The sequence below is a fragment of the Camponotus vicinus genome, unplaced genomic scaffold (genome assembly GCF_025532165.1).
Source record: "Camponotus vicinus isolate PSW18456_S1 unplaced genomic scaffold, iyCamVici1.0 SCAF_7, whole genome shotgun sequence".
Lineage (NCBI taxonomy): Eukaryota > Metazoa > Arthropoda > Insecta > Hymenoptera > Formicidae > Camponotus > Camponotus vicinus.
Genome location: NW_028141979.1, coordinates 7,351,969 through 7,378,116, shown reverse-complemented (window position 1 = coordinate 7,378,116; position 26,148 = coordinate 7,351,969). Strand labels below are relative to the sequence as shown.

Sequence of the window (26,148 nt, the reverse complement as noted above, 5' to 3'; positions counted from 1 at the left end):
TCTTTTAAATTTACAAAATGAGCAATTGAGTTATTTGCTCTTTCTACGCACAAATACAGTTTTATAAAATTGTACAGAATAATTTGATCCTTATTAAGCTGCCCTCCCCCTTCACCAACGTCAAATAAAGTCGTGTCTATCAAATAATTTAAGGCTAATTATGTATCAACAATTAATCTTACATAATTGCTTCTTTTCCTCACTAATGTAATTCGAGATTTCATAAAATCGTTAATAAATATATTTTAACATTATTAGTTTTCATTATAAAAGGGAGCTACTTTATAAAAGTATTTTATAAGCTTACTGGCAATTTGATGAAAACGCCAATCAATTATTTCATCACACAACATATGCAACATCGAAACGACGCAATCTTGTATATAAAAATGATAACGAAAAAATTCTGGAATATTTGGGCTATCTCGTGTAAATTTGAAAGCGTCAAAAAATTAGTTTATTATTGCTATAAATGCTAAAACAAACGCTAAAACTTTCAAGTGAAAAATATATATAAATTATATTTTATAAATATGGGTATTAAATAAACAATTAATTTTCCTCCATCTTTTTCATACATATTAATACACATAATATTAAATTACTAATAATGTTTAAATTTTTTCAATAGATTTCTATAAAATATCTATATTTCCTATTCTGTGTAATGTCTGTTCAAATTTTTTTCTAAAAGTACATTTCTATTTTCACTTTATTTTAATGGATATTAATATTTATAATTTGTGAATTGTAAAAATATCTTGGAGAGATAGTTTAAACGACCGTTAGAGAGAAACGACGGTTAGAGAGAAGTTATAAACACAAACACTTGAGGTCAATATTTTCTTATATCTACGTATATCTATTTGCCCCAAACCGTGTGGATAATGTGACGAAAGACAGTTACTGGCAGTTGCGAGTGAGAAGCGACACGTTACACGTATCGAAAGTCGTGTGTTAACAGAGGTAACAGACAAAGAGACGAGTTTCAAAAAGGAGAAATGTGAGAATATTATATATTTTTAAATCTTACATATTTTACATATAATTTATAATCTATATTCGTAATATTTTTATCAATATTTAATTTCATTTAATTAAAAAATTTCAAGGTTAAACAAAGCTTGAAGTTTATCGAATTTTATAACGTATGTAACACATAAAGAAAAATTTTTAATTAATCAACGAAATAATAGAAGACAATGTGAACATGAACTGCGATTACGCGTGAGATTTTAAGTGAAAATAATATAAAATTATAGCTCTCCTTTATCTTTTAAACTCTGAATATCACTCGCGTTTCAAAAGATAATCATACATCATATAAGAATCCACTTTCAATCAATTAAATTTTAACCATAAAAAAATGTAAATACTTTCAATAAATTCAACTTTCCATAAAAAGAAAATGTTAATATATCACTTGATTATATACACACACACACAATAATATTTCATTTATAAAAGCTATACATACCGAAAAAAATCGGTCACTTGACTTCCTCATAAAAAAGTTAATGTATAATTCGGAACGGTTTGTCAATATTTATATAATTTTGCTCCTATTTACAGAATCAGATTTTGGCAAAAAAATTCTAATTAAAATAATTAACAAAAAACAAAAATATACAATTAAAGAAAATAGACACGATGAGTAAAAAATACAAAAACGGATAAAGAAATAGAGAGGATGAGCAAAGATGTAGAAGCGGGGGAAAAAAAAAAGAAAGAAAGAAAAGAAATAAAAGAAAGAAAAAAAATAAGAAGGAAAAAAACAAAGAAAAAAAATAAAGAAGATGCAAGTAAGTAAAATAAATATATATTTTTGAAAATAAAAATCTAGATAAAAGAAGAACAAACTGTACATATAATATTACGGCATTAATATTTGTTATTAAAAATAATATTAAGTATGTGTGCATGTGTTTTGTTAAGATAAATTTTATAGATAATTGTTCTTAATTTCTCTCTTTCTTTGATTTAATAGGAGAAAATATAAAAGAGGGCCAAGAAAGGAAGATGAAAGAAAATGTGGAAGCGGCTAAAGAAACAAAAGCGATGAGTAAGTGTACACAAGTGGTCATAAACATTGAGAAAATGAGCGAAAATACAAAGACGAGCAAAAAAATACCGAAGATGAGTGGAGAAAGAACAGAAGATAAAAAGTACGAAGAAGATGAGGATGACGAAGGTAAGTAAAATGAAAGTATTTTTGCAAAGCAAGATCCATACATACATATACACACACACACAAGTATAGAAGGACGAAATGTACATACAACATTATAGAATTAATATCTGTTCCCATCAAAGATAGCATTAAGTATGTGTGTATATGTGTCTCATCGAAATAAATTTTATAGTTTACATTTCTGAATTGTGTTGCCATTTCGTGTTAGTACCAGAAAATATAGAATCGGATAAGGAAAATGGAGAAGAGAAAAGTAAGTAATATATATATATATATATATATATATATATATATATATATATATATATATATGTGTTTGTATAAAAAGATATTTGGCATATATAAAAAGAGCGAAATGTATATACATATTATGGAATTAATATTCGTTAATATTAAGTATGTGTTAAGTATGTGTTTTGTAAAGATAAATTTTATAGATTTTGTATCTAATTTCTCTCTTTTTTCAATTCAACAGGAGAAAAAATAAAAGAGAGTGAAGGAACAGAGAAGGTGAATAAAGATATAGAAAATAAAAAGAACGAGGGAGATAAAGAAGATAAAGATGATAAGCAGGACGAAGGTAAGTAAAAAAAATATTTTTGCAAAGCAAAATCCACACATACACATACACACACGCACGCACGCAGACACAAGTATAGAAGAGCGAAATGTATACATACAACATTATAAATTAATATTCGTTTCCATTAAAAATAACATTAAGAATGTATGTGTTTCATCAAAATAAATTTTATAGCTTCTACATCGTACCCTTATTTTGGGTCAGTACCAATAAGAGCAGAATGTGGCGAGCAAAGTGAAGAAGAGACAAGTAAGTAAAAAAATATATGTTTTTGCATAAAAGGATCTTGGAATAAAAGAGCGAAATATATGTACATATCATGGAATTAACGTTAGCATTAAAACTAATATTAAGTATGTATACATGTGTTTTGTTATATATATATATAACATATATTTGTAGCATGTGTACCATATGTATTTGTATTTGTATTTGTACCATATGTATAACATATATTTGTACCATGAGTTCTGAATCACCCTGTGTGTATATATATATATATATATATACAGGGTGATTCAGAACTCATGGTACAAACTTTAAGGGGTTGTAGAGCACACTCTAACAATCATTTTTTGTATAGGAATGTATGGGCGCAAGTAACGCGTTGAGGCACAAACACAGGAAATAGACATGAAAGAAAAGATAAATTGTTTACTTACAGCGTAGTTGACAAGTGCTTTTTTATAGCAATATTTACAATAATTGCTCAAAATTGCGTCCACCAACAGTAATACATGCTTGGCAGTTACCATTTGTAGCCCCGTACATTAGATGCATGTTTGCCTTCTCGGCATTCGTAAAGTCTCCCATGACGGACGATAGCACAGTCGAGAATGGCGTGAGAATTTTGAGCAATTATTGTAAACATTGCTATAAAAAAGCACTTGTCAACGACGCTGTAAGTAAATAATTTATCTTTTCTTTCATGTCTATTTTCTGTGTTTGTGCCTCAACGCGTCACTTGCGCCCATACATTCCTATACAAAAAATGATTGTTAGAGTGTGCTCTACCACCCCTTAAAGTTTGTACCATGAGTACTGAATCACCCTGTATATATATATATATATATATATATATATATATATATATATATATATGTAAGATAAATTTTATAGATAATTGTTCCTAATCTTTCTGTTTTTCCATTCAACCGCAAAATATAAACTTGCGATAGAAGAAGTGATAAGACTTTCTCACGAAGTAAACAGGAAAAAGGTCATAGAAAGGATGAATACAGAAGATGAAGAAGAGGAATATGAGGAAGATGAAATGGACGACGAAATGGACGAAGAGAAAAAGTTCCAAGGTAACAAAAAAAATGTATATATTTTTGCAAAGAAAGATCCACACAGGTATATGGAAGACCGAAATATATAACATATAATTGTAGAATTATAGAAATAATTATAAAAATGTTCGTTTATATTAAGAATAACATTATATAAAGTATGTATGTATGTATTTTATCAAAATAAATTTTGTAGCTTATACTTCTGAATTGTACTCAATCTTGAAGATAAAAAGAGATGTAGAATCGGACGAAGAAAATAAAGAAGGCAAAAGTAAGTAAAAAAAAAGTACATATATTTGCACATAAAGATTTAAAGTATAATAAGGTAGAAGAGCGAAACATACAATATTATAAAATTAATATTCGTTAGCAATAAAAATAACATTAAATATGTGTATAAATATTTTGTAAAAATAAATTTTATAAATAACAGTTTTTTAAAAATAACAGTTTTTTATAAATAACAGTTTTTCTCTCGTTTCTTTCGATTCAGCCGGAGAACATATAGAAGCCGAAGAAATAGAAAGTGAAGATGAAATGGAACCAACGCTTGAACATGAAAAATGGGTGAAAGCAACAAAAATTATACAGAAAATGTACAAAATTGTATTTGTGAAGACAGACAAATATGAAGAATATTATGGTGAATAATAAAAATTATATATTTTTGCAAAAATTCAGGCATAGAAGAGCGAAATGTGAATATAACATTATAGAATTAATATTCGTTTGTATTAAAAATAAATTGTTAAGTATGTATGCATGTAAATTTATCAAATTAATTTTGTAGATTGCGTTAAACTTATGCGCAAATACATGGACGAATACAAGGACCGAAAAAATAGAGAATCGAACAAAGAAAATAAAAAAGACAAAAGTAAGTACAAAAAATATATATATTCTTGCATAGAAAGATCTAAATATATACATATAAAAGAGCGAAATGTACATACGATATTATAGAATTAACATTCGTTAGCAATAAAAATAACATTAAGTGTGTGTATGTGTTTCATAAAAATAAAATTTATACATAATTTTTCTCTCTTTTTTCTATTCAGCCGAAGAAAATATAAAAGAAAGCAAAGAAGTAGAGAAAGTGAAAGAAAATGAAGAAGCGGTTAAAGAAACAGAAGAGATGAGTAATACAGAAACGGATAAAAAAATGGAGAAAGTGAGTGAAAAGATAAAAGCAGATGAAAAAACGGAAAAGATGAATAAAGATATAGAAGATAAAAAGCACGAAGATGATGAAGAGGACGACGTATATAAGAATCACCAAGGTAAGTAAAAGAAATATATTTCTGCAAAGAAAGATCCAGGTATATAAAAAAAAGTGAAATGCACATACAACATTATAGAATTAATATTCGTTTGCATAAAAAATAACATTAAATATGTATGTATGAATTTCAGAAAGATCTAGGTATATATAAAAGAGCGAAATGTACATACAATGTTATGTAAATAACATCTGTTAGCATTAAAAATAATGTTAAGTATGTGTATATTCGCGTTTTGTTAAAATAAATTTGATAAACTATTTTTAATTTCTCGTTTTTTTCAATTCAGTAGGAAAAAATATAGAAGCAACCAAAGAAACAATAAAGACAAGTGAAAATACAAACATCGACAAAAAAATAGAAGAAATCAGTGAAAATCAGAACAAAAAAATAGAAGAAATGACTGAAAAACTGAGCAAAATAATGAAAATGAAAATAGAAATTATCAAAAGAATCGAAAAGATAGAGAATAAAATTATAAATGTGAACAAAAAATTAAAGAAGATAATTAAAGATACAGAAGATAAAAAGAACAAAGAATATGAGAAACGCCAAAGTAAGTACAAAAAATATATGTTTCTGCATAGAAAGGTTCAGACATAGAAAAACAAAATGTACATACAGCATTGTAGAATTAATATTCGTTATTAGAATTAATATCGTTGTATTTAAAATAATATATTAAATAGGTGTGTATTTATTTTATCAAAATAAATTTTATAGATAACGTTTCTAATTGTGTGAATTCCTACTTCGAGTCACTGAAGTAAAATAAATTTTATAAACTATTTTTTATTTCTCACTTTTTTCAATTCAGGAAAAAATATAGGAGCAACTAAAGAAACAATAAAGACAAGTGAAAATACAAACATCGCCAAAAAAATAGACGAAATGACAGAAAAACAGAACAAAATAATATCAATTTTAGAGAATATCAGCAAACAAGAAGCGACGACACACAAATGCGATAAAGACTTCAAAGGTAAGTAATAAAAATATATTTCTTTGAACAGATCCAGGTATAGAAGAGCGAAATGTGCATGCAATACCATAGAATTAATATTTGTTTGCATTAAAAATAACGTTATGTGTACATGTGTTTTGTTTAAGATAAATTTGATAGACAATTGTTCTTTTCTTCTGATTTAGCCGGGGAAATTACAACAGCAGGCAAAGAGGGGAAAAAAAATATAGAAGCGGCCAAAGGAATAGAAAATATGAGTGAAAATACCGATATAGACAAAAAGATAAAGAAATATAATGAAATTATAAAAGCGGGCAAAACAATATTGGAGATAATTACAGACACAGAAGATAAAAAGGACAAAAAAGCGGATAAAAAAATAGAAGAAATTAATGGAAATACAAAAATGATCAAAAAACTATTTTTTCTAGAGAATTTTAGAAGATATATAGAAATGTACAAAGAAGATAAAAGCCTCGACGGTAAGTAATAACAATTTATTTTTCTATTTATTTTTCTATTATTTTGGACAGAAATAAGCACCGAAAGAACGAAATGTACACACAACATTATAAAATTAATGTTTGCATTAAATGTTTGCATTAAAAATAACATTAAGTATATGAGCATATATATATGTACATCAAAATAAATTTTACAGATTATTATTCTAAGCTTTCCGCTTTCCTCGAGTCTGAACGAGAAAATATAGTAAAAAAAGGTTCAACGGGTAAGTAGGAAAAATATATGTTATTGCAACTAATAGGTATAGAAGATTAAAATGTACATACATTCAACACTATGGAAAAAATATTCGTTTGCATTAAAAATAACATTAACAAAATTATATGTGCATATATTTCATCAAAATAAATTTTATGATTACATTTCTAACTTGCATTCTTTCTTCAAAATTACATTTATTACCATTAAAAATAATGTTAAATATATCTTTTGTTAGAATAAATTTTAGATTAATATTCTCAATTTCTCTCTTTTTTTTAATTCAGCTGGAAAAATGAGTGTAAATACAAATGAAGCGTCAATAATAGAGAAGGATAAAGATGCAGAATAGAGCAGAATAAACAAGATGAATAATGAGATCATAAAAAAATATAAGTAAGTGAAAAGATGTATGTTTCATAGAAAAAGATTTAGTGAAAAAGAGCGAAATATACAACGTTATATTATTAAAATTCGTTAGCATTAAAAATAATATTAAGCATATATGTTTCGTTAAAATAACAGATTTATATATTACTGTTCCTTTCTTCGATTTAGCTTGAAATTTTTATATTTGAATTTTATTTTTAAAGTGTACTAATATCATAAAAAATATTATACTTGTAATGGCATTAATTTTAAAAAATTATTTTTTGCAGGACTGTTTAAGGAAATGCAGGAGCGTACCGCGAGATTTAATTGTAGCATATGTCGAGCAATAGAACCGTTATCAGAGTACGATGTACATCTAAAATGGGGCCATCCTGAACGCTTTCTTTAAAGTACCTTAATGAATTAACCCTTTATTTACACATCATATATAAATTCGACTTACATCTCTTATAATAGAGACAATATTTGATTTTTTATTTGTGTGTGTGGTTTCGTTTCTTTATTCATTTACTTTAATCTCATTTATCTAAAATTGTTATAATCAATAATTTCCTTTGAAAAAATTTTAAGTTCGTTTAATTTAAAAGAGAGATCGCCGATTTTGTCATTAAGATGTTATATTATAAATATATCTATGCAATTAGTATAAATTTATAAATCTATGCAATTTGTATAAATTTATAAATCTATGTAATTAGTATAAATTTATCAATATATCTATGCAATTAGTATAAATTTATAAATATATCTATGCAACTAGTATAAATTTATAAATCTATGTAATTAGTATAATATATGTGATACACGATGTAAAGAAAAACTGAAATTTGTTATGTTGAACTTAAATGTAATTACGCATTACTTTAATACGAAGAAAGATCATTACAATGATTAATTTCACTTGTTTACATCAAAATTCTTAAAAAATTATTTTATATATAATATTTAAAAAAAATTATTTTCTATTATTTTTGCCAACTAATATTACAGATATTTCTACTTTGGAGATGCAAATTTACATCGTGTTCAGAAAAAAAATTTAGAAATATTTTGTATACTGTATGGTAAGGTTATGCGACAGAAAGGAATTCTTATAAAATTCCTGAATTAACTTAATTTAAATCTATCAATTAATTATAATATTTTCGTCATCAATTTTATTAATGTGTGTTGATTATTCTATTATTATGTTACTTTATAATTATTTTTTATTATTTTGTAATCTTTCTACTTTGCTTTTACCTCCAATAAAAACTGTGTCTAAACGTAACTTAGCTTTTCTTCTTATAATAACATTTTGTGAATATTTTTAGCAATTTAAGAGACCACGCAATATCAATTAAAGAAAAAAAATACTTTACAATAAAAAAATTAAGAATTCATTCATATATATCGCAATTATTGATTCGAAAACAATCTTTATAAATTAATATATATACGCACATATTCTTAGAAATAATAATTTTTAAAATCTTATGGAGTTTGATTTTTATGATAAATTTATATGTATATCATGTATATCTCGCTTATTTTGCCATAGAAACAATAAGCCTTAAAAAAAAAAGACAGCTTTATATATTCAATAAATTTAATAGGCATGCTATATTGTCGTCACAACTCTATACATGATATATTTATCATTTTATTCTACCAATACCCTACTCGACTCCTTAAACAATAAACAGGAACTCCCTTCTTTTATTGTTAATCCTATACAATTAATTTAACTAGCTTAACGTGTGCAACTGTTGAAAATATGAAATTAATTGGAAAATAATTCGAAAGCCCGACGAATCGTACGACTTGCGGAAACGAATAAACTACGAATTTATATTTGAAACTGACAGAATTTACCTCCAGACTCGCTATTAATGATTCACACAGAGCATGTTTGTTCAGGATAACATATGGTTGGAAATCTTTTTAAAAATAACAAAAAAAAGAAAAATAGAGGTTTTAATACATTTATTTATATATTCCCTGAAAAATTAGTGCAAAACATAATTGTCATCGCTTCCATTATAAATTAAATTGAGGCAAAACTTGGTCAAGATACAATCAAATATTTCAATAAATATATAGTGATCTAATGAAAAAGGATGGCAACTCTGCGCTCATATATTATACACTATAAGCGCCCATTGTCGACTTTTGCAATAACAAAGGTCGTTCGATAAACGACGGACATCCATATAACGCAGGAAAAATATTGTGATCTCCCATACACACACACATACACATCATCTCCTTCGCTAGATGCAATCGTCATAATGCACCCCTCCCCTCCTCTCCTCCTTATCTTTCGCAAGTAAATTCGCTCGCGAGTAAATTAAAGCTCAACGTGCAATACGTATGCGTTCATTCATAGAAAATCGCCTGGCGCAATTTGCATTACAGCCATCTAATTTATCACCTACGCCATTACGTCGAGTCCATCGTTGAATAACGATGGCTTATACTAATACATAAAGCATCCCGAAAAATGGGAATCAGCGAACGCGTGCGATACTACCGGAAGGTCCGAGTTTCGAGTCCCATCACAGCAGGTAATCTTTATCTCATTCTCCTTATCCTTATTTCCCCATTCTATTCACTTCGGGACACGGAGCAAAAATTATTTGGTCAAAACGGGATAGAATAATTTTTCTCTGTCTCTACATAAACACATGCATAGAAGCATAAAGTAGTGTTGTGCGCACTACATATATACTCGTATACAACACATATAAATGTGGTAGTATAAATGTAATAGTACTCTTGGTTGAGCTATTTGACAAAAGATGACGCTAACAACACTCGAGAACATTAGCAGTGTGCGGAGCACATTTTTGACGAAATTTTCTTAAAGCACGCACGCATTCGTGAATTCTTACTAACACAGAAAGTGTAGCAGTTCTCTCTGTGATCGTTCCTGTGTGACGGTTCGTATAGTAATTTAATACTATAAGCAAATCAACCCATAAACACATAGCAACAATAATATAACATTAATGCATAGATTTCTATACATTATACTAGCCCAGCGATGTTACACGTGGAGTTATGGCAGCCATTTACGGTGCCCTATTATAATGGGGATTTATTATATATTTAACGGTATATTTTATCGATATTTGTCTCATCTCCGTCCTTTGTTCGGTTCCGAACGTGGTAATCTCTCTTTTTTGATTTTACCAAGAATCGAACCCGGGACTTTTGGCTTAGTAGACTAATGTGCTGTCTATCGTGCCACGCTTCACTCAAATATCGATATTAACAGTCTATATAGAAGTCTGTGCATTAATGTTATAATTTTCCATTGAGCAATGTAATTGCAATGTAATATGCAATAATTACATATTGTTGAATGAGAAATTATAACATTAATATTATATTATTGTATTGCTTTGTGTTTAATGGATAGCCCATGTTCTTATCAGTGTTGCGTATATAAGAGAGAGATAATTCATATAAAATACATATCTTTACAAATAACTTATTCATTAAAAATTCATTAAAAGTTCATTTAAAAAATAACAAGAATTATATGTAGAAAATATTTATGAAATATATTACTTATTTAATTGATAAAAATTTAAGAAATATATAATACTTATATACAATTTAAAGAATGTATTTATATATATATGTATTTATATTTATACAATTCTTACTATTTTTCGACGAACCAAGTTATTCATAAAAGTGCATATATTATGTGAGTTATCTTACATACGCATTATATGACTTAGGAGATATACATAAATGAAAAGATAGAATCAAAATTATTAATCCAATTTAAATATTATACTTATATAAAAAAATTATTTATATTAATAATTTATATAATTATATATATTTATATTTATATAAAAAAGTGGCTATTTATATTTTTTGAATACTGAAATTAAGTAAAAAATAAGTTACGTGCTCTAAGTAAGTTATTTAGGGAATTATATACACACGGAATTTTATTATTAGAATATACCGAGATATTTATTATGATATGTAATTTTATGTGTTTTGAATTTCTTTTAAATAAGGTTAAACAAAGTTTGAAGTTTATCAATTTTTATAAAGTATATATCACATAAAGAAAAATTTTTAATTAATCAACGAAATAATACAAGACAATATAAACTTGAACTGCGATTACGCGTGAGGTTCAAAATGAAAATAATATAAAATTATAGCTCTCCTTTATCTTTTAAACTCCAAATATCACTCGCGTTTCAAAAGATCATACATCAACAAGAATTTACTTTCAATAAATTAAATTTTAACCATAAAAAAATGTAAATACTTTCAGTAAATTAAACTTTCCATAAAAAGAAAATGTTAATATATCACTTGATTATATACATATATATAATAACTTTTCATTTATAAAAGCTATACATACCGAAAAGAATCGGTCACTTAACTTCACCATAAAAAAAGTTAATGTATAATTCGGAACGGTTTGTCAATATTTATGTAATTTTGCTCCTATTTATAGAATCAGATTTTGGCAAAAAAATTCTAATTAAAATAATTAACAAGAAACAAAAATATACAATTAAAGAAAATAGACACGATGAGTAAAAATACAAAAACGGATAAAGAAATAGACAAGATGAGTGAAAATATAGAAGTAGAAAGAGAAATAGAGAGGATGAGCAAAAATATAGAAGCGGGTAAAAAAAATAAAGAAGACGAAAGTAAATAAAATAAATATATATTTTTGAAAACAAAATCTAAATATAAAAGAACAAACTGTATATATAATATTACGGCATTAATATTCGTTAGCATTAAAAATAATATTAAGTATGTGTACATGTGTTTTGTCAAGATAAATTTTATAGATAATTGTTCTTAATTTCTCTCTTTCTTTGATTCAGTAGGAGAAAATATAAAAGAGGGCCAAGAAATAGAGAAGAAAATATAGAAGCGGTCAAAGAAACAAAAGCGATGAGTAAGAATACAGAAGCGGACAAAAAGATTGAGAAAATGAGCGAAAATATAGAGAGGAGCAAACAAATAGCGAAGATGAGTGAAGATACAGATGAAGACAACGAAGGTAAGTAAAAAGAGAATATTTTTGCAAAGCAAGATCCACACATACATATACACACACACGCACACACACAAGTATAGAAGGACAACATTACATACAACATTACATACAACATTACATACAACATTATGGAATTAATATATGTTTCCATCAAAGATAACATTAAGTATGTGTGTATATGTGTCTCATCAAAATAAATTTTATAGTTTACATTTCTGAATTGTGTTGCGATTTCGTGTTAGTACCAGAAAATATAGAATCGGACAAGGAAAATGGAGAAGAGAAAAGTAAGTAAAAAAATATATGCTTTTGCATAGAAAAATATGTGATCTATAAAATATATAAAATTGCGAAATGTACATATTGTGAAATTAACATTCATTAGGAATGAAAATAACATTAAGTATGTGTATAAGTGTTTTGTAAAAATAAATTTTATAAATATTTTTTCTCAATTTCCCTCTTCTTTCTATTCAGTCGAGGAAAATATAAAAGCAGGCAAACAAATGGAGAAAGTAAAAGAAAATATAGAAGCGACTCAAGAAACAGAAAAGATGACAACAAATACAGGAGCGATCAAAAAAGTAAGGAAAGTGAGTGAAAAGACAAAAGCGGGCAAAAAAATAGACGAGATGAGTAAAGATATAGAAGATAAAAAGCACGAAGAAGATGAAGAGGACGACGTATATGAGAATTACCAAGGTAAGTAAAAGAAATATATTTCTGCAAAGAAAGATCCAGGTATATAGAGAAGAGTGAAATGCACATACAACATTATAGACTTAATATTCGTTTGCATAAAAAATAACATTAAGTATGTATGTATGAATTTTATCAAAAGAAATTGTACAGCTTATATTTCTCAAATGAACTCCCACTTCAAATTAGTATTACCAGTTTTTGCACAGAAAGATTTAGGTATATATAAAAGAACAAAATGTACATACAATGTTATGGAAATAACATTTGTTAGCATTAAAAATAATGTTAAGTATGTGTATATTCGCATTTTGTTAAAATAAATTTTATAAACTATTTTTCATTTCTCGCTTTTTTCAATTCAGTTGAAAAAAATATAGAAGCAACCAAAGAAACAGAAAAGACAAGTGAAAATACAAATGTCGACAAAAAAATAGAAGAAATGACTGAAAAACTTAGCAAAATAATAATATCAATTTCTGAAAATGTGAATAAACATGTAGAAACGATGATGCACAAATATGATAAAGACTTCAAAAGTAAGTAATAAAAATATATTTATTTTAACAGATCCAGGTATAGAAGAGCGAAATATGCATGCAATATCATAGAATTAATATTTGTTTGCATTAAAAATAACGTTATGTGTACATGTGTTTTGTTAAAAATAAATTTGATAGACAATTATTCTTTTTTTCCGATTCAGCTGGAGAAATTACAACAGCAGGCAAAGAGGAGAAAAAAAATATAGAAGCCAAAGTAATAGAAAATATCAAAAGAATCGAAAAGATAGAGAATAAAATTATAAATGTGAACAAAAAATTAAAGAAGATAATTAAAGATACAGAAGATAAAAAGAACAAAGAATATGAGAAACGCCAAAGTAAGTACAAAAAATATATGTTTCTGCATAGAAAGGTTCAGACATAGAAAAACAAAATGTACATACAGCATTATAGAATTAATATTCGTTATTAGAATTAATATCGTTGTATTTAAAATAATATATTAAATAGGTGTGTATTTATTTTATCAAAATAAATTTTATAGATAACGTTTCTAATTGTGTGAATTCCTACTTCGAGTCACTGAAGTAAAATAAATTTTATAAACTATTTTTTATTTCTCACTTTTTTCAATTCAGTTGGAAAAAATATAGGAGTAACTAAAGAAACAATAAAGATAAGTGAAAATACAAACATCATCAAAAAAATAGACGAAATGACTGAAAAACAGAAAAAAATAGAAGAAATCAGTGAAAAACAGAACAAAAAAATAGAAGAAATCAGTAAAAAACAGAACAAAATAATATCAATTTTAGAGAATTTTATGAACAAACAAGAAGCGACGACACACAAATGCGATAAAGACTTCAAAGGTAAATAATAAAAATATATAAAATCTAGGTAATAAAAGAGCGAAATGTACATACAATGTTATGGAAATAACATTTGTTAGCATTAAAAATAATGTTAAGTATGTGTATATTCGCGTTTTATTAAAATAAATTTTACAAACTATTTTTCATTTCTCGCTTTTTTCAATTCAGTTGGAAAAAATATAGAGGCAACCAAAGAAATAAAAAAGACAAGTGAAAATACAAGCATCGACAAAAAAATAGACGAAATGACTGAAAAACAGAACATATCAATTTTAGAAGATATAAGTAAACATGCAGAAAGGATGGTGCACATATGTGATAAAGACTTCAAAGGTAAATAATAAAAATATATTTTTTTGAACAGATACAGCTATAGAAGAGCGAAATGTGCATGCAATATCATAGAATTAATATTTGTTTGCATTAAAAATAACGTTATGTGTACATGTGTTTTGTTTAAAATAAATTTGATAAACAGTTGTTCTTTTTTTCCGATTCAGCCTGGAAAGATACAACAGCAGGCAAAGAGGAGAAAAAAAATATAGAAGCGGCCAAACAAGTAAAAAAGATAAAGAAAGATATAAAAGCCGAGTGGTTGGTCACTGGTTATGGTGATCCGTGGTTATAGTGTACAAAAATTACCCTTGATACAGATTACCTTTAAATTACCTCGGATTACTTAAGATTACCTAATATTACCTCAAATTACTCCAGATTATCAAATACTACCTTATATTACCCAAGATTATCTTAGAGTATTTAAAATTACCTCAAATTTTCTAGGATTACTCGAGATTTTTCCGAATTTACTTTGATAATCTAAGATTACCTTATACGAGTACATAAAGTATTATTTCTTCAGATCACTCTAAAATATCTCTATAGACCACTATGATAGGTATCTTCGAGAACATTGATTTTAGATTTTTACTGCTTAAGAAAAAAAAACGCAATTTTACAAAACAAATCTTTATTGCATACAGGAACACAAAAATACAAAAATTTCGCAAACAGAATATGTATTATATATATATATATATATATATATATATATATATATATATATATATATATATACATAGTAACAAATTCGACTACTTGTAATGTTTGAGATTTTTTAACACTAACAAAACAATATCCAATTGAATATAAATATTAATAGGTATTATATTTTATATAAAATGAAAAATATTAAAAAAAAAACAGAATACCAATAGTATCATTTAACAAAGACTCTTTGTTAAACGATATCACAACTTGTGTTAAATTTAAACTTTTGCGACTAATCAAGTCATAAATAAAAAGGTACATTTGTGAAACAAAAATCTGAAAACTTTTATGTGTATGTACTTAAACATTATTACAGTTTCTGACGTAACTAAAACTTTTTTTTAATTTTTTTGAATTGTTTTATAATCAGTTTTCTATCAGACTGAGAAATAGTTAAAGAATTAACCTGCATATTAATAGGACCATAAAATATGTATCTATTCTCAACTTCCTGAATATCATCTTTTCGTGGCCACTTAAAAACTTCTAAATTTTGAGACAGACATTTTATTTTAAACAACTGATTAGTTAATTTTTCCAAGACCCTCCCTATATACCATCCAGTGTCATAATAAACAGCGTAATACATTTCAGTATTTATTACAAACTCCGCATTGTCATTTTCAGTATCTATTTGATGACTTATATTGTGAGAACTCGTGGGATTTTGTCTGACACGCAATAATCTGTCATTGCTTAATTTTTTATTATTATTAAATAACCAACAAAGAGATGATTTTTTAACTATTTTTGTTTGGTTTGCTAGAACTAGTTTTACAAACGGCGACCTTTCTATACTATCTTTTTTCTTAATAAATTCTGGATCATCAACATAATCTTTTAAACAAAGGTTATCATCCAATTGATCATCATCAAAATTAAGAGTTTCAGAGACCAAATCAATTTGTAATCTTGTTTCTAACATTGAATCAACTTCGGACTCAACTTGTGTTGTAGTATCTAATTCTGATTCAAAATTCGAAATTAAATTATCATCCTCATCATTATCTAAATCAATATCTTCCACAGGATTTTCTTCCCAAAATTTTGGAAAACAATTAATATTTTTCCAATTCAGGAATAACAATTCAGGAATGTTGTTTATGCCAACTTTATTAAGATCCGATTTAGCTTCTGCAAGAGCTGACATAATAATGTTTTCAATTTCTATATCATCTGGGATATCACTTAAATTTTCATTACTTCCAATACCTAAACGATTATGTACTTCCCTTGGGAAAACAAACTGATCTTTTAAATCATTTTTGACGTTTTGTATAATTTGAATTTTTTTAATTCTATTCATAATATCATTTAAACTAAAATTGACTATTGTGGAAAAAGTAGAAGTCAAGCTTCTTGTTGAACGAAAAATTTGTTCGCATAGTTGGCTACTCATCAACCATGGGACGCACATACTAGAATTCAAGTTAGAGTTAGATAAAATTTTTTGAAAAAGCATAAGTAAGAAGTGAGCATTGATTTCTATTGACATATAGGAATTTGAAGTAATGAAATTTTTTGAAAGAGTTAAATTATTTTGTTCTAAGATCCAGTTTCGCCATATTCGGAAAATAAATACAGATTTCCAAATTAAAAATAATCTCTTTCTCTGAGCCAAAATTTTGTTTAAAAATGACTGTAAAATATTTCTTATTGCTTCTAAATAAATCACAGAACCTTTCGCATTGGCCACCTTTTCACTTAAAATATATCTCGATAGAAGCAGATAAAGAAATAAAAGAAATTAGTAAAAATACAGAAGTGAGCAAAAAACTACTTTTCTTAAACAATTTGAGAAAATCTATAGAAATGTACAAAGAAAATAAAAGCCTCAAAGGTAAGTAATAACAATTTATTTTTCTATTTATTTGTCTATTATTTTGGAAAAAAATAAGCACAGAAAGAACGAAATGTACATACAACATTATAAAATTAATGTTTGCATTAAACGTTTGCATTAAAAATAACATTAAGTATGTGTGCATGTATATATGTACATCAAAATAAATTTTACAGATTACTATTTTAAATTTTCCGCTTTCCTCAATTCTGAACGAGAAAGTATAGAAAAAGAAGGTTCAACGGGTAAGTAGGAAAAATATGTTATTGCAACTAATAAGTATAGAAGAATAAAATATACATACATTCAACATTATGGAATTTTAATATTCGTTTGTATTAAAAATAACACTAACAAAAGTATATATGTGCATATATTTCATTAAAATAAATTTTATGATTACATTTCTAACTTGCACTCCTCCTTCAAAATTACATTCATTCATTAGCATTAAAAATAGTGTTAAATATATGTTTTTTTTAAATAAATTTTAGATTAATATTCTTAATTTCTCTCTTTTTTTATTCAGCTGGGGAAAATATAAAAGCAAATAAAGAAACAGACTGTTTTTACACTGTTGATGAAAGTCATAGCGTCATAATATCGAAGAAATAAATTTCGTGCTCGAAGATAAATGTCGAGAATTTCAATAATTAAAATTCTTAGTTTAATTTAAATATTCACATTTTAAACACAATGATTTGTATTGCGCGCGCGGCACATTCTCTAAATTCTACAGAAAGGACACATGAAAGTTAAAAACTATCACGAACATGTAAACATACGAGTTCAATATTTTCTTGTGTTTATTTGTCCCTGTAACGTGGAAATTAACTGTGGCGAGTGGCAGTTGTGCTGGCAGTTAGAAGTGGGAAGTTACAAGTGACAAGTAGTAATAAAAGCAATTTATTTTAACACGATACACAGAGAAAAAAGCTCTAAAAAGGTAAGAAAAACATATATATATAATATTTCTACATTTATATTATTTTATATATTTTAGATTTATAAATTTTATAAGGTATTTAAAATTTCGTTAAGAAAATAAAAGTGAATTTTATAAAAAAATATATAAAAATATAATATTCTTACAATATTAAAAAATATTAAATTCTTAAAATATTAGAAATATATTTAATAAGAGAGTTACGTGTTTTGTAAATAATTCTCAGATACTATCAAATACAACATGTCGTGGAAAAAATTCTTAATAATGCGAATTTTACAAAAAAAAAAATCATATATAAAATTAAAAAGAAAAAGATTTGAATAAGTGACATCATCACATTTATGATAGCATCATCTAGTCTTAAATTGGTGCGTGAAATTTCGGCAGTTGTCTATATCGTGCTAACTTTGTTCAGAATCTCGATATGAAAAAAAAAAAAAGAAAAGTATGTAAAAGGAAAGAAGAAATAAGAATCTGTCACGCGAAAGCTCTTTTCATTTCTGTTTGTGAACAGAGACGGCCAATGCAAGGTCGATTAAGGACCGCTTATGTGGATCAAGCGTGAACAAAGCCATCGGAGACGATAAAACCGGCGCGCCTCCAGCAAACACATTTCTGAAATCCGTCCAAATCGTTTTGCGCCGCAGACCAGCGACTACTAATCGTCGTTGACGATGTCCATTAACCAGAAGTTACGATATTCGTCGGGGCAAAAGAGAGGTATATTTCTCGCGATCGATAAGATTTACCGTAAAACACTACGACATAGTTCATAGATCGCGCATTCTATTGCATATAATATTCATGTAACATATATTACAATATATGCATTTATACAAGTGCTAATTTGCAAATATTTCGAATATAAATTCTGCGAGATGCAAATATCAATATTTTTTATTATTATTACAATATTACGTAATCGATATCACATATTTTATATGTATATCCCATTTTATTAATAACATATATACGTACATAACTCGAGATCTAGATTTTTATCAACTTTTATAAATGCATTTCATTCTTTTATAATAAATTAAATTCTCGAAGGAAAATGTTACAGTACTTTGCTAATAATAATAATTTTGCTTACAGGTCACACTCTGTATAAACTATATATATTTGAAGAAAAAGATCTGACATCCAACTTTGGAAAGAAATTCGTTATCTTAATTCAGAGCTGCTTGTAATCATATAAACTCCTATTGTTTTTAGTCGCACAGAAAAGAAAAGAATTTAAATAGACAATGGAAAATGATAATACATATGTTAAAAAAAATAATGGAGAAAGAAACAGATAAGTAACCCACTCCCCAAGAGATAAAAAATAATAAAATATTTTTTTTTGCAAAAAGATTCGCATAAGAAATAATAATCAGATGTATATACAATGTTTTAATATTAATATAATATTTAAGTTCGTAAAATGATAAAATTTATATAATTGACAATTTCCACCCTTTTTCTCATCCTTTCCTCTTTTTTCCTTCCTCTTTTTCTCTTAGATCTTTGTATTTAAATCTCGTTTCTAAATTGTGTATACAATATCAAAATCAGTAAAACTTACTGTACAAATATGCTTTCTAATGTGTGATACAAATTTCAAAAAATTATTTCCTAGATAGTAACAAAGATGAACGACACAGATTACAACGATTAAACCGAGGTTGGAGATACTATAAATGCAACAAACGGCTTGAAAGCACGGTCAATTATGATGAACATGCACAAAGCATTCAGCAAGCTAAGTGATTGCAACGAGGAACATTTACGGGTGTCGGAGCCGGCAAATATTTAGCTACCTTCCATACAGAAGATAATAGAAGAGGAGTTTCCGACCGCGCGTATACAAGACTCGTCATAACGTTCGTCGTGATTATGAGTGGAGTTCGAAACGGGACGATCGCGGAAATCAAATTCCGCAAATATTTGCATATGCAAAATAGACTTTCAAAGTAGCTTCCGTAATTCACATGCATACAATGCACACAGTCTTAACTATAAAAGTACTAGCGCCATTAAGTAAACAGAGTCATCTCCGGGATCGGATCGAATCGACATAAACAGAGATCTTCAATTTTTTCCTACCTCTCTTGTTAAACTTAAACTTCCTGCTTTCTCATCAATCAAAGAAATATATAATAAATATATAATAAATATATAATAAATATATAATAAATATATAAATAAATAAATATATAATAAATATATAATAAATATATAAAAAAAATATAATAAACTATAAACATTAATTTAAAATCAAGACCTGCGATAAGTCTATGAATAAAAAATCTAATTTCTTCTATTATAAAACTTTAACTTGTCAAAGAATTTTTAATATGTATAAAAAAAATAATATTAATTATATTAATAAGATTTTATCAAATTTAGAGTCCGATAAATATGACGATTTTATTTGATAAAATTGACAACGAAGCAGTGTCATTATTTCATAATAACTATAAAAAGTTAAACTGCTAATATCATCCTAAAAATGATGATTCGATCGATTTTATATTTTATATTCAGTATCATCGACGAAATTCATGACATCGTAAAAAATAAATTTCACACGCTCGATGATAGATCGATATTGAAATAAAGTCTCGTTCATCCTATATATTGATCGAATGCTTTGCAGAAAATCAACAAACAAAAGTGTAAATTTAATGCAGAAAACCAGTTCGAAATTCTGTTGCTGGTTCGAGAAACGCGAGGCTCGAGATCTTATCGCACATATGAATTGTCGGCTCCGAAGCATTTCATATATCGCGTATCTTTATCATTATTGATAATTATATAATTGGCATTTATGCTAATAGATATGCGCAAATAATGGAATGTTTAATTGTCGTCCTGGTTAACGAGAAAATCTCAAGCGATTACAATCGTAAAGACATATTTTTCACCGAGATTACACGACTACTATCGTTATTTCTCGCTGCTGTCGCTTATGCGAATCGCATTAAATTGCTAAAACAAACTTTATGAAATAACTACGAATAAGTGTCGCGCTACGAAGCCATTGTTATCTTGCAATTCAATTTTGCGACAAATTTATGAAACTGCGAAGTCGCATTTCGCTATAGCCTCACTTAAGTCCACTGAAATATATCCCTAGGTAGCTTTTAAATTATTAAATTATTGGATCGTTGCACATTTGAAATATTTCTTATATAAAAAACTATCTGAGCTTGAAATAATATTTTATAAATAATCTTCGAAGTCGAAGGGCAATTTTTCGATATTATTACAAAACATGAGTCGCATAATTTCCATTCGATACTCGAAGTCGATGATACTCGATCGGCATTTTTGAAGTGAAAAAATGCAAGGCGATTTGAATGAAAGTTAAATAAAAGAGTGGCCATTGGAACACATCAAGCCAATTGAGAAGATAGTTCGCGTGACTACAGCCTCTTTTTCTTATCGACGGAATCAATTTAGAGCTCGTCGTAACTCTCTAGAAGGGTAATGCGATCTCTCGCAAAGACTAAAGTTTTCCAAACAAGTTTTTATTAAGATTAACTCAAGAGGAAGATTTTTATTATCCACTTGCTTTTCCAAACCTTAATTCAATTTATCGATCGTGCATGGCACTAAAGATTTATCAAAAACAATATTTTCTAGATTAGATCTATTGAATGTCGTTAAAGGAAATGTACTACGTATATCGTATTTATTTTTCTCACATTGAGGAAATTTCAATTTACTAAAATATTTATAAATTCGGAACCAATAAACTCGAGATTAATAAATTTACATTTGATTGCATAGATATATCAGAATTATTTGATTTTTCTTGGAGAAATGTTAGGAAATTTAAATATTGTCAATTTGAAATAAGATCATGAAAATAGTGAAAAAATATTAATAATTGAATTGTTGATTGAAGTATTAAATATATATATATATATATATATATATATATATATATATATTTAATACTTCAATCAACAATTCAATTATTAATATTTTTTCACTATTTTCATGATCTTATTTCAAATATATATACTAAAATAATTTTTTCACTATTTTCATGATCTTATTTCAAATATATATACTAAAATAAATATATATAAAATAAATATATAAAATAAAATAAAAATATATAATAAATAAATATAATAAATAAAATAAAATAAATACATATAATACCTCTCAATTTATTTTACTTTATTAGCTTTTACTATGTTTTTGAAAGCCATCAATGTAAATTTATCAATTGATATACAATCATGATTTAAGATATATTTCTGTTTTATTTTTTTATTAATTTTTTTATTAATATATTTCTTTTTATTAATTATATTTCTTTTTTATTAATATATTTCTTTTTTTATTAATTTATCTAAAGTAATCTTACGATATAAAATATAAATTAGCGGCCTTATTATCCTGGAGTGAGACTGTAATTACGCTCAAGTTCCCGAAAAGTGCCGTAACCATCGCTATCTCTCTCTAATCTTTCATTCCGTCACCTATCTTTCACTCTCTTTCCTTCTCTTTCTCTCCAGTTACGAGAAGACTCCTGTCTCTCGCGTCGTATCTGCAGGTCGTTGATATCGCTCGCCTTGTGTTTTCTCGGATAACGCGCATGCAGCGGCCGTCTGGAACGCGAAACGCGACGTACGCACTGCGTGTCCGTGATAATAATTATTGACAGATGCGACCGACTAACGCGGCTTTCGTTCTAACTCGCCAGCCGCGAGGACGGATTGTTTTACCGAGGACTCGCGATAAATCGCAGCCACAGCTCGAAATTTACACTTTGAATTCGCGATAACCTATTGTTTTATAATAAACAATTCTCAGTATGAACAACAAGGCGTTAAATTATACTATTAAGTTACCAGAAAAGGTTCTCCAAGTTTTAATTCTTACGATTTATTCACATGCAAGTCGCTTCGATTATTTCATGACATCGAGAAGCAAGAAAATTGCTCGTGCTAATATATTTATTGTCACTTAAGAGTATGAATCATGTAAATATGTAATATGTTAAGCAATACCCTAAAGCTAAATCTAATATTTCGATTTTAAAACTAACTGATAAATTAAAATTAAACACTTTTTTTAATTAAAAAGATAATATATTAAACTTTTTCGTAAATTTTAATATTTCTCGTTATGTACAACTTTTGAATTAATTTTGTTACTCTTCACTATTAAAAAAAAATTTTTCACGCGTTGATATGTATTAGATACTAATCGTTCTCGAAAAAAAAAAAAATAAACAAAAGTATACTTTCTTAATATTTCAATAAAATACAAACATTAAATAATTAAATAAAACATATACAAATATAATTTAGAAATATTAATTAGATAAATAAAATATACTAATACAATTAAATAGTACTCTATCGTTAAAAAATATAAATCTAGTAAGATAAAAAATCTTATACACATTTTTAAATAATAAATAAATCGTGGAAGATATTTTCGAGTATATAGAAGCCCCATAACGTGACGAATAACATATGTAGCTTTCTCAATCCATCGAGAGAGATGTATTTTCGTTAGTTTCCAGCAGAAATGTAGCAGCAAACATAATCCCTTCACGTCATGTCAGAGACATGAATGTTTGATTCGTTCGCAAAAAACCACAATATAAATTGGATCACTTCTGAAATTAAATCGATGTAAATATTGATAAATTTCATACGGGAGAAAATTTTCTGTTGATAGAAAATATAAACGCAAAAAATAACAGCTCGATAAGAAATAAATGTCTATAATAGCAGTTTTAATTTCTCGTTAATCACATGAATACTTTAAAATTAACACGTATAAAACATTGACATAATTTTCCGTTAAAATAATTAAAGCCAGGAATTATTAAAAATAAAATAAGTAATACTCTAATTATCTACATATATAATAAAAATTAATTCCAATATTAATTCCGTCATACTTTATGGTAAAATGTGTGTAATTCATAATTAATGCAATTCATCGAGAGAAATGACGTTAAAATTGGCAAATAAATTATTCGGTCTTAATTCGCGACAAAAACATTCATAACGCGATTTTCATCGTTTCAAAGGCGAACATAAATAAAAGAAATCGTCGCAATTGATGCAGGAGAAAGTACTTATTATAAATAATAATTTTATACAATTTTAGGAATCTCGATAGAAGGAGAAACATGCAATCGGGAATTAGAATAAAATTATCAATGACGGGCGTGCGTCTCTTCCACAGTTGATGAAAAACTTTAAAGTTGTTTTTCATTCTTATGAGAACAAGCCACAAGCTTCCGAGAGGCGAGATAAGGGGCCGCCTTCTCGCGTTTGTTTTTCCCCGATAAAAAGCGAAAGCCCGACGAATCGCACGACTTGCGGAAACGAATAAACTACGAATTTACATTTGAAACCGACAGAATTTACACACCAGACTCGCAGACTATTAACGATTCACGCAGAGCATGTTTGTTCGGGATAACATGTGGTTGGAAATCTTTTTAAAAATAACAAAAAAAAGAAAAATAAAGGTTTTGATACATTTATTTATATATGCCCTGAAAAATAAGCGCAAAATATAATTGTCATCGCTTCCATTGTAAATGAAATTGAGGCGAAACTTGGTCGAGATACAATAAAATATTTCAATAAATATATAACGATCTAATGAAAAAGGATGGCAACTCTGGGCTCATATGTTGTACACTATGAGCGCCCATTGTCGACTTTTGCAATAACAAAGGTCGTTCGATAAACGACGAACATCCATATAACGCAGGAAAAATATTGTGACCTCCCACACACACACACACACACACATCATCTCCTTCGCTAGATGCAATCGTCATAATGCGCTCCTCCCCTCCTCCCTTCCTTATCTTTCGCAAGTAAATTCGCTCGCGAGTAAATTAAAGTTCAACGTGCAAGACGTGCGCGTTCATTCATAGAAAACCGCCTGGCGCAATTTGCATTACAACCATCTAATTTATCACCTACGCCATTACGTCGAATCCATCGTTGAATAACGATGGCTTATACTAATACACGAAGCATCCCGGAAAAAGGGAATCAACGAACGCGTGCGATCCTCGTCTTGAATTTTCAGATTCAATATTATTTCAACACAAAAAGCGCAGCGCTTCTACTAAAAAGTGCCGCTTTAATTATCAAAAACTTATTAATGACGAGGATCCACGAGTTGACAAATAAAGCTTCTTAAGTCGGAAAAATAATTAATCATTCGATTAGCTTCAAATCTCGCAATTTTGCTCTCTTAAAAAAAAATCTTGTTAAATATATAATGTAACTTGAGTTTTATTTAATGAATTAAATCTCGAGAAATAATTGGAGGTTTAATTAATATATTAAACAGGAAGAAAAAACTTTTCTCAAATGCATATAACTTTCTCTTGATCTAAGACATTTTTAAAATTATATTCTTTTAAAGATATTCTATTAAAGATACTCTATTAAGATATTCTATTAAAGATACTTTCTATATACACATAACAATGGATATTAATTTGCTTCAAATTTCGCGATTTTGCTTTCTTAAAAAAAAATCTTGTAAAATATATAACTTGAGATTTATTTAATGAATTAAATCTCGAGAAATAATTGGAGGTTTAATTAATATATTAAATAGGAAGAAAAAACTTTTCTCAAATGTATATAACTTTCTCTTGATCTAAGACATTTTTAAAATTATATTCTATTAAAGATACTCTCTGTTAATGATACTTTCATAACAATGGATATTAATTTATCTATTAGACAGATTTATTGCT

At 27.2% G+C, this 26,148-nt stretch overlaps 3 protein-coding genes and 1 long non-coding RNA gene across 13 annotated transcripts in view; 3 read left to right on the top strand and 1 right to left on the bottom strand.

Annotated features, from left to right (window-relative positions):
* Pde9 (phosphodiesterase 9) overlaps window positions 1-26,148 on the bottom strand; it is a 216,797-nt gene that overhangs the window by 187,727 nt on the left and 2,922 nt on the right. The gene's annotated exons all lie outside the window — the stretch shown is intronic.
* On the top strand, window positions 878-8,680 carry LOC145974471 (uncharacterized). Of its 5 annotated transcripts, none has more exons than XM_083104316.1 (17): window positions 878-1,003; window positions 1,573-1,802; window positions 1,988-2,191; window positions 2,400-2,444; window positions 2,667-2,771; window positions 2,949-3,023; window positions 3,953-4,084; window positions 4,263-4,340; window positions 4,563-4,712; window positions 4,860-4,946; window positions 5,131-5,352; window positions 5,642-5,908; window positions 6,170-6,334; window positions 6,502-6,798; window positions 6,978-7,046; window positions 7,327-7,435; window positions 7,699-8,680. In XM_083104316.1, exons 2-16 carry the CDS (start codon window positions 1,691-1,693, stop codon window positions 7,389-7,391), a joined length of 2,073 nt encoding a protein of 690 aa, XP_082960442.1. In that variant the 5' UTR covers window positions 878-1,003; window positions 1,573-1,690; the 3' UTR covers window positions 7,392-7,435; window positions 7,699-8,680. The 5 variants fall into 5 exon arrangements, with proteins under 5 accessions (XP_082960442.1, XP_082960441.1, XP_082960440.1 ...); XM_083104315.1 differs by having other exon boundaries at window positions 2,364-2,444; window positions 3,956-4,084; XM_083104314.1 differs by having other exon boundaries at window positions 2,364-2,444; window positions 5,645-5,908.
* LOC145974474 (uncharacterized) lies at window positions 10,229-15,600 on the top strand. Of its 3 annotated transcripts, none has more exons than XM_083104328.1 (9): window positions 10,229-10,353; window positions 12,295-12,473; window positions 12,713-12,757; window positions 12,948-13,172; window positions 13,535-13,708; window positions 13,876-14,052; window positions 14,314-14,547; window positions 14,719-14,883; window positions 15,051-15,600. In XM_083104328.1, the coding sequence occupies exons 2-9, from the start codon at window positions 12,365-12,367 to the stop codon at window positions 15,176-15,178; spliced, it is 1,257 nt and encodes a 418-aa protein (XP_082960454.1). In that variant the 5' UTR covers window positions 10,229-10,353; window positions 12,295-12,364; the 3' UTR covers window positions 15,179-15,600. The 3 variants fall into 3 exon arrangements, with proteins under 3 accessions (XP_082960454.1, XP_082960453.1, XP_082960452.1); XM_083104327.1 differs by having other exon boundaries at window positions 12,298-12,473; window positions 12,677-12,757; window positions 15,051-15,598; XM_083104326.1 differs by having other exon boundaries at window positions 12,677-12,757; window positions 15,051-15,598.
* On the top strand, window positions 18,132-19,766 carry LOC145974876 (uncharacterized). The gene is made up of 3 exons (XR_014439833.1): window positions 18,132-18,389; window positions 18,907-19,112; window positions 19,491-19,766. It is a non-coding gene; the product is annotated as an uncharacterized LOC145974876 (long non-coding RNA).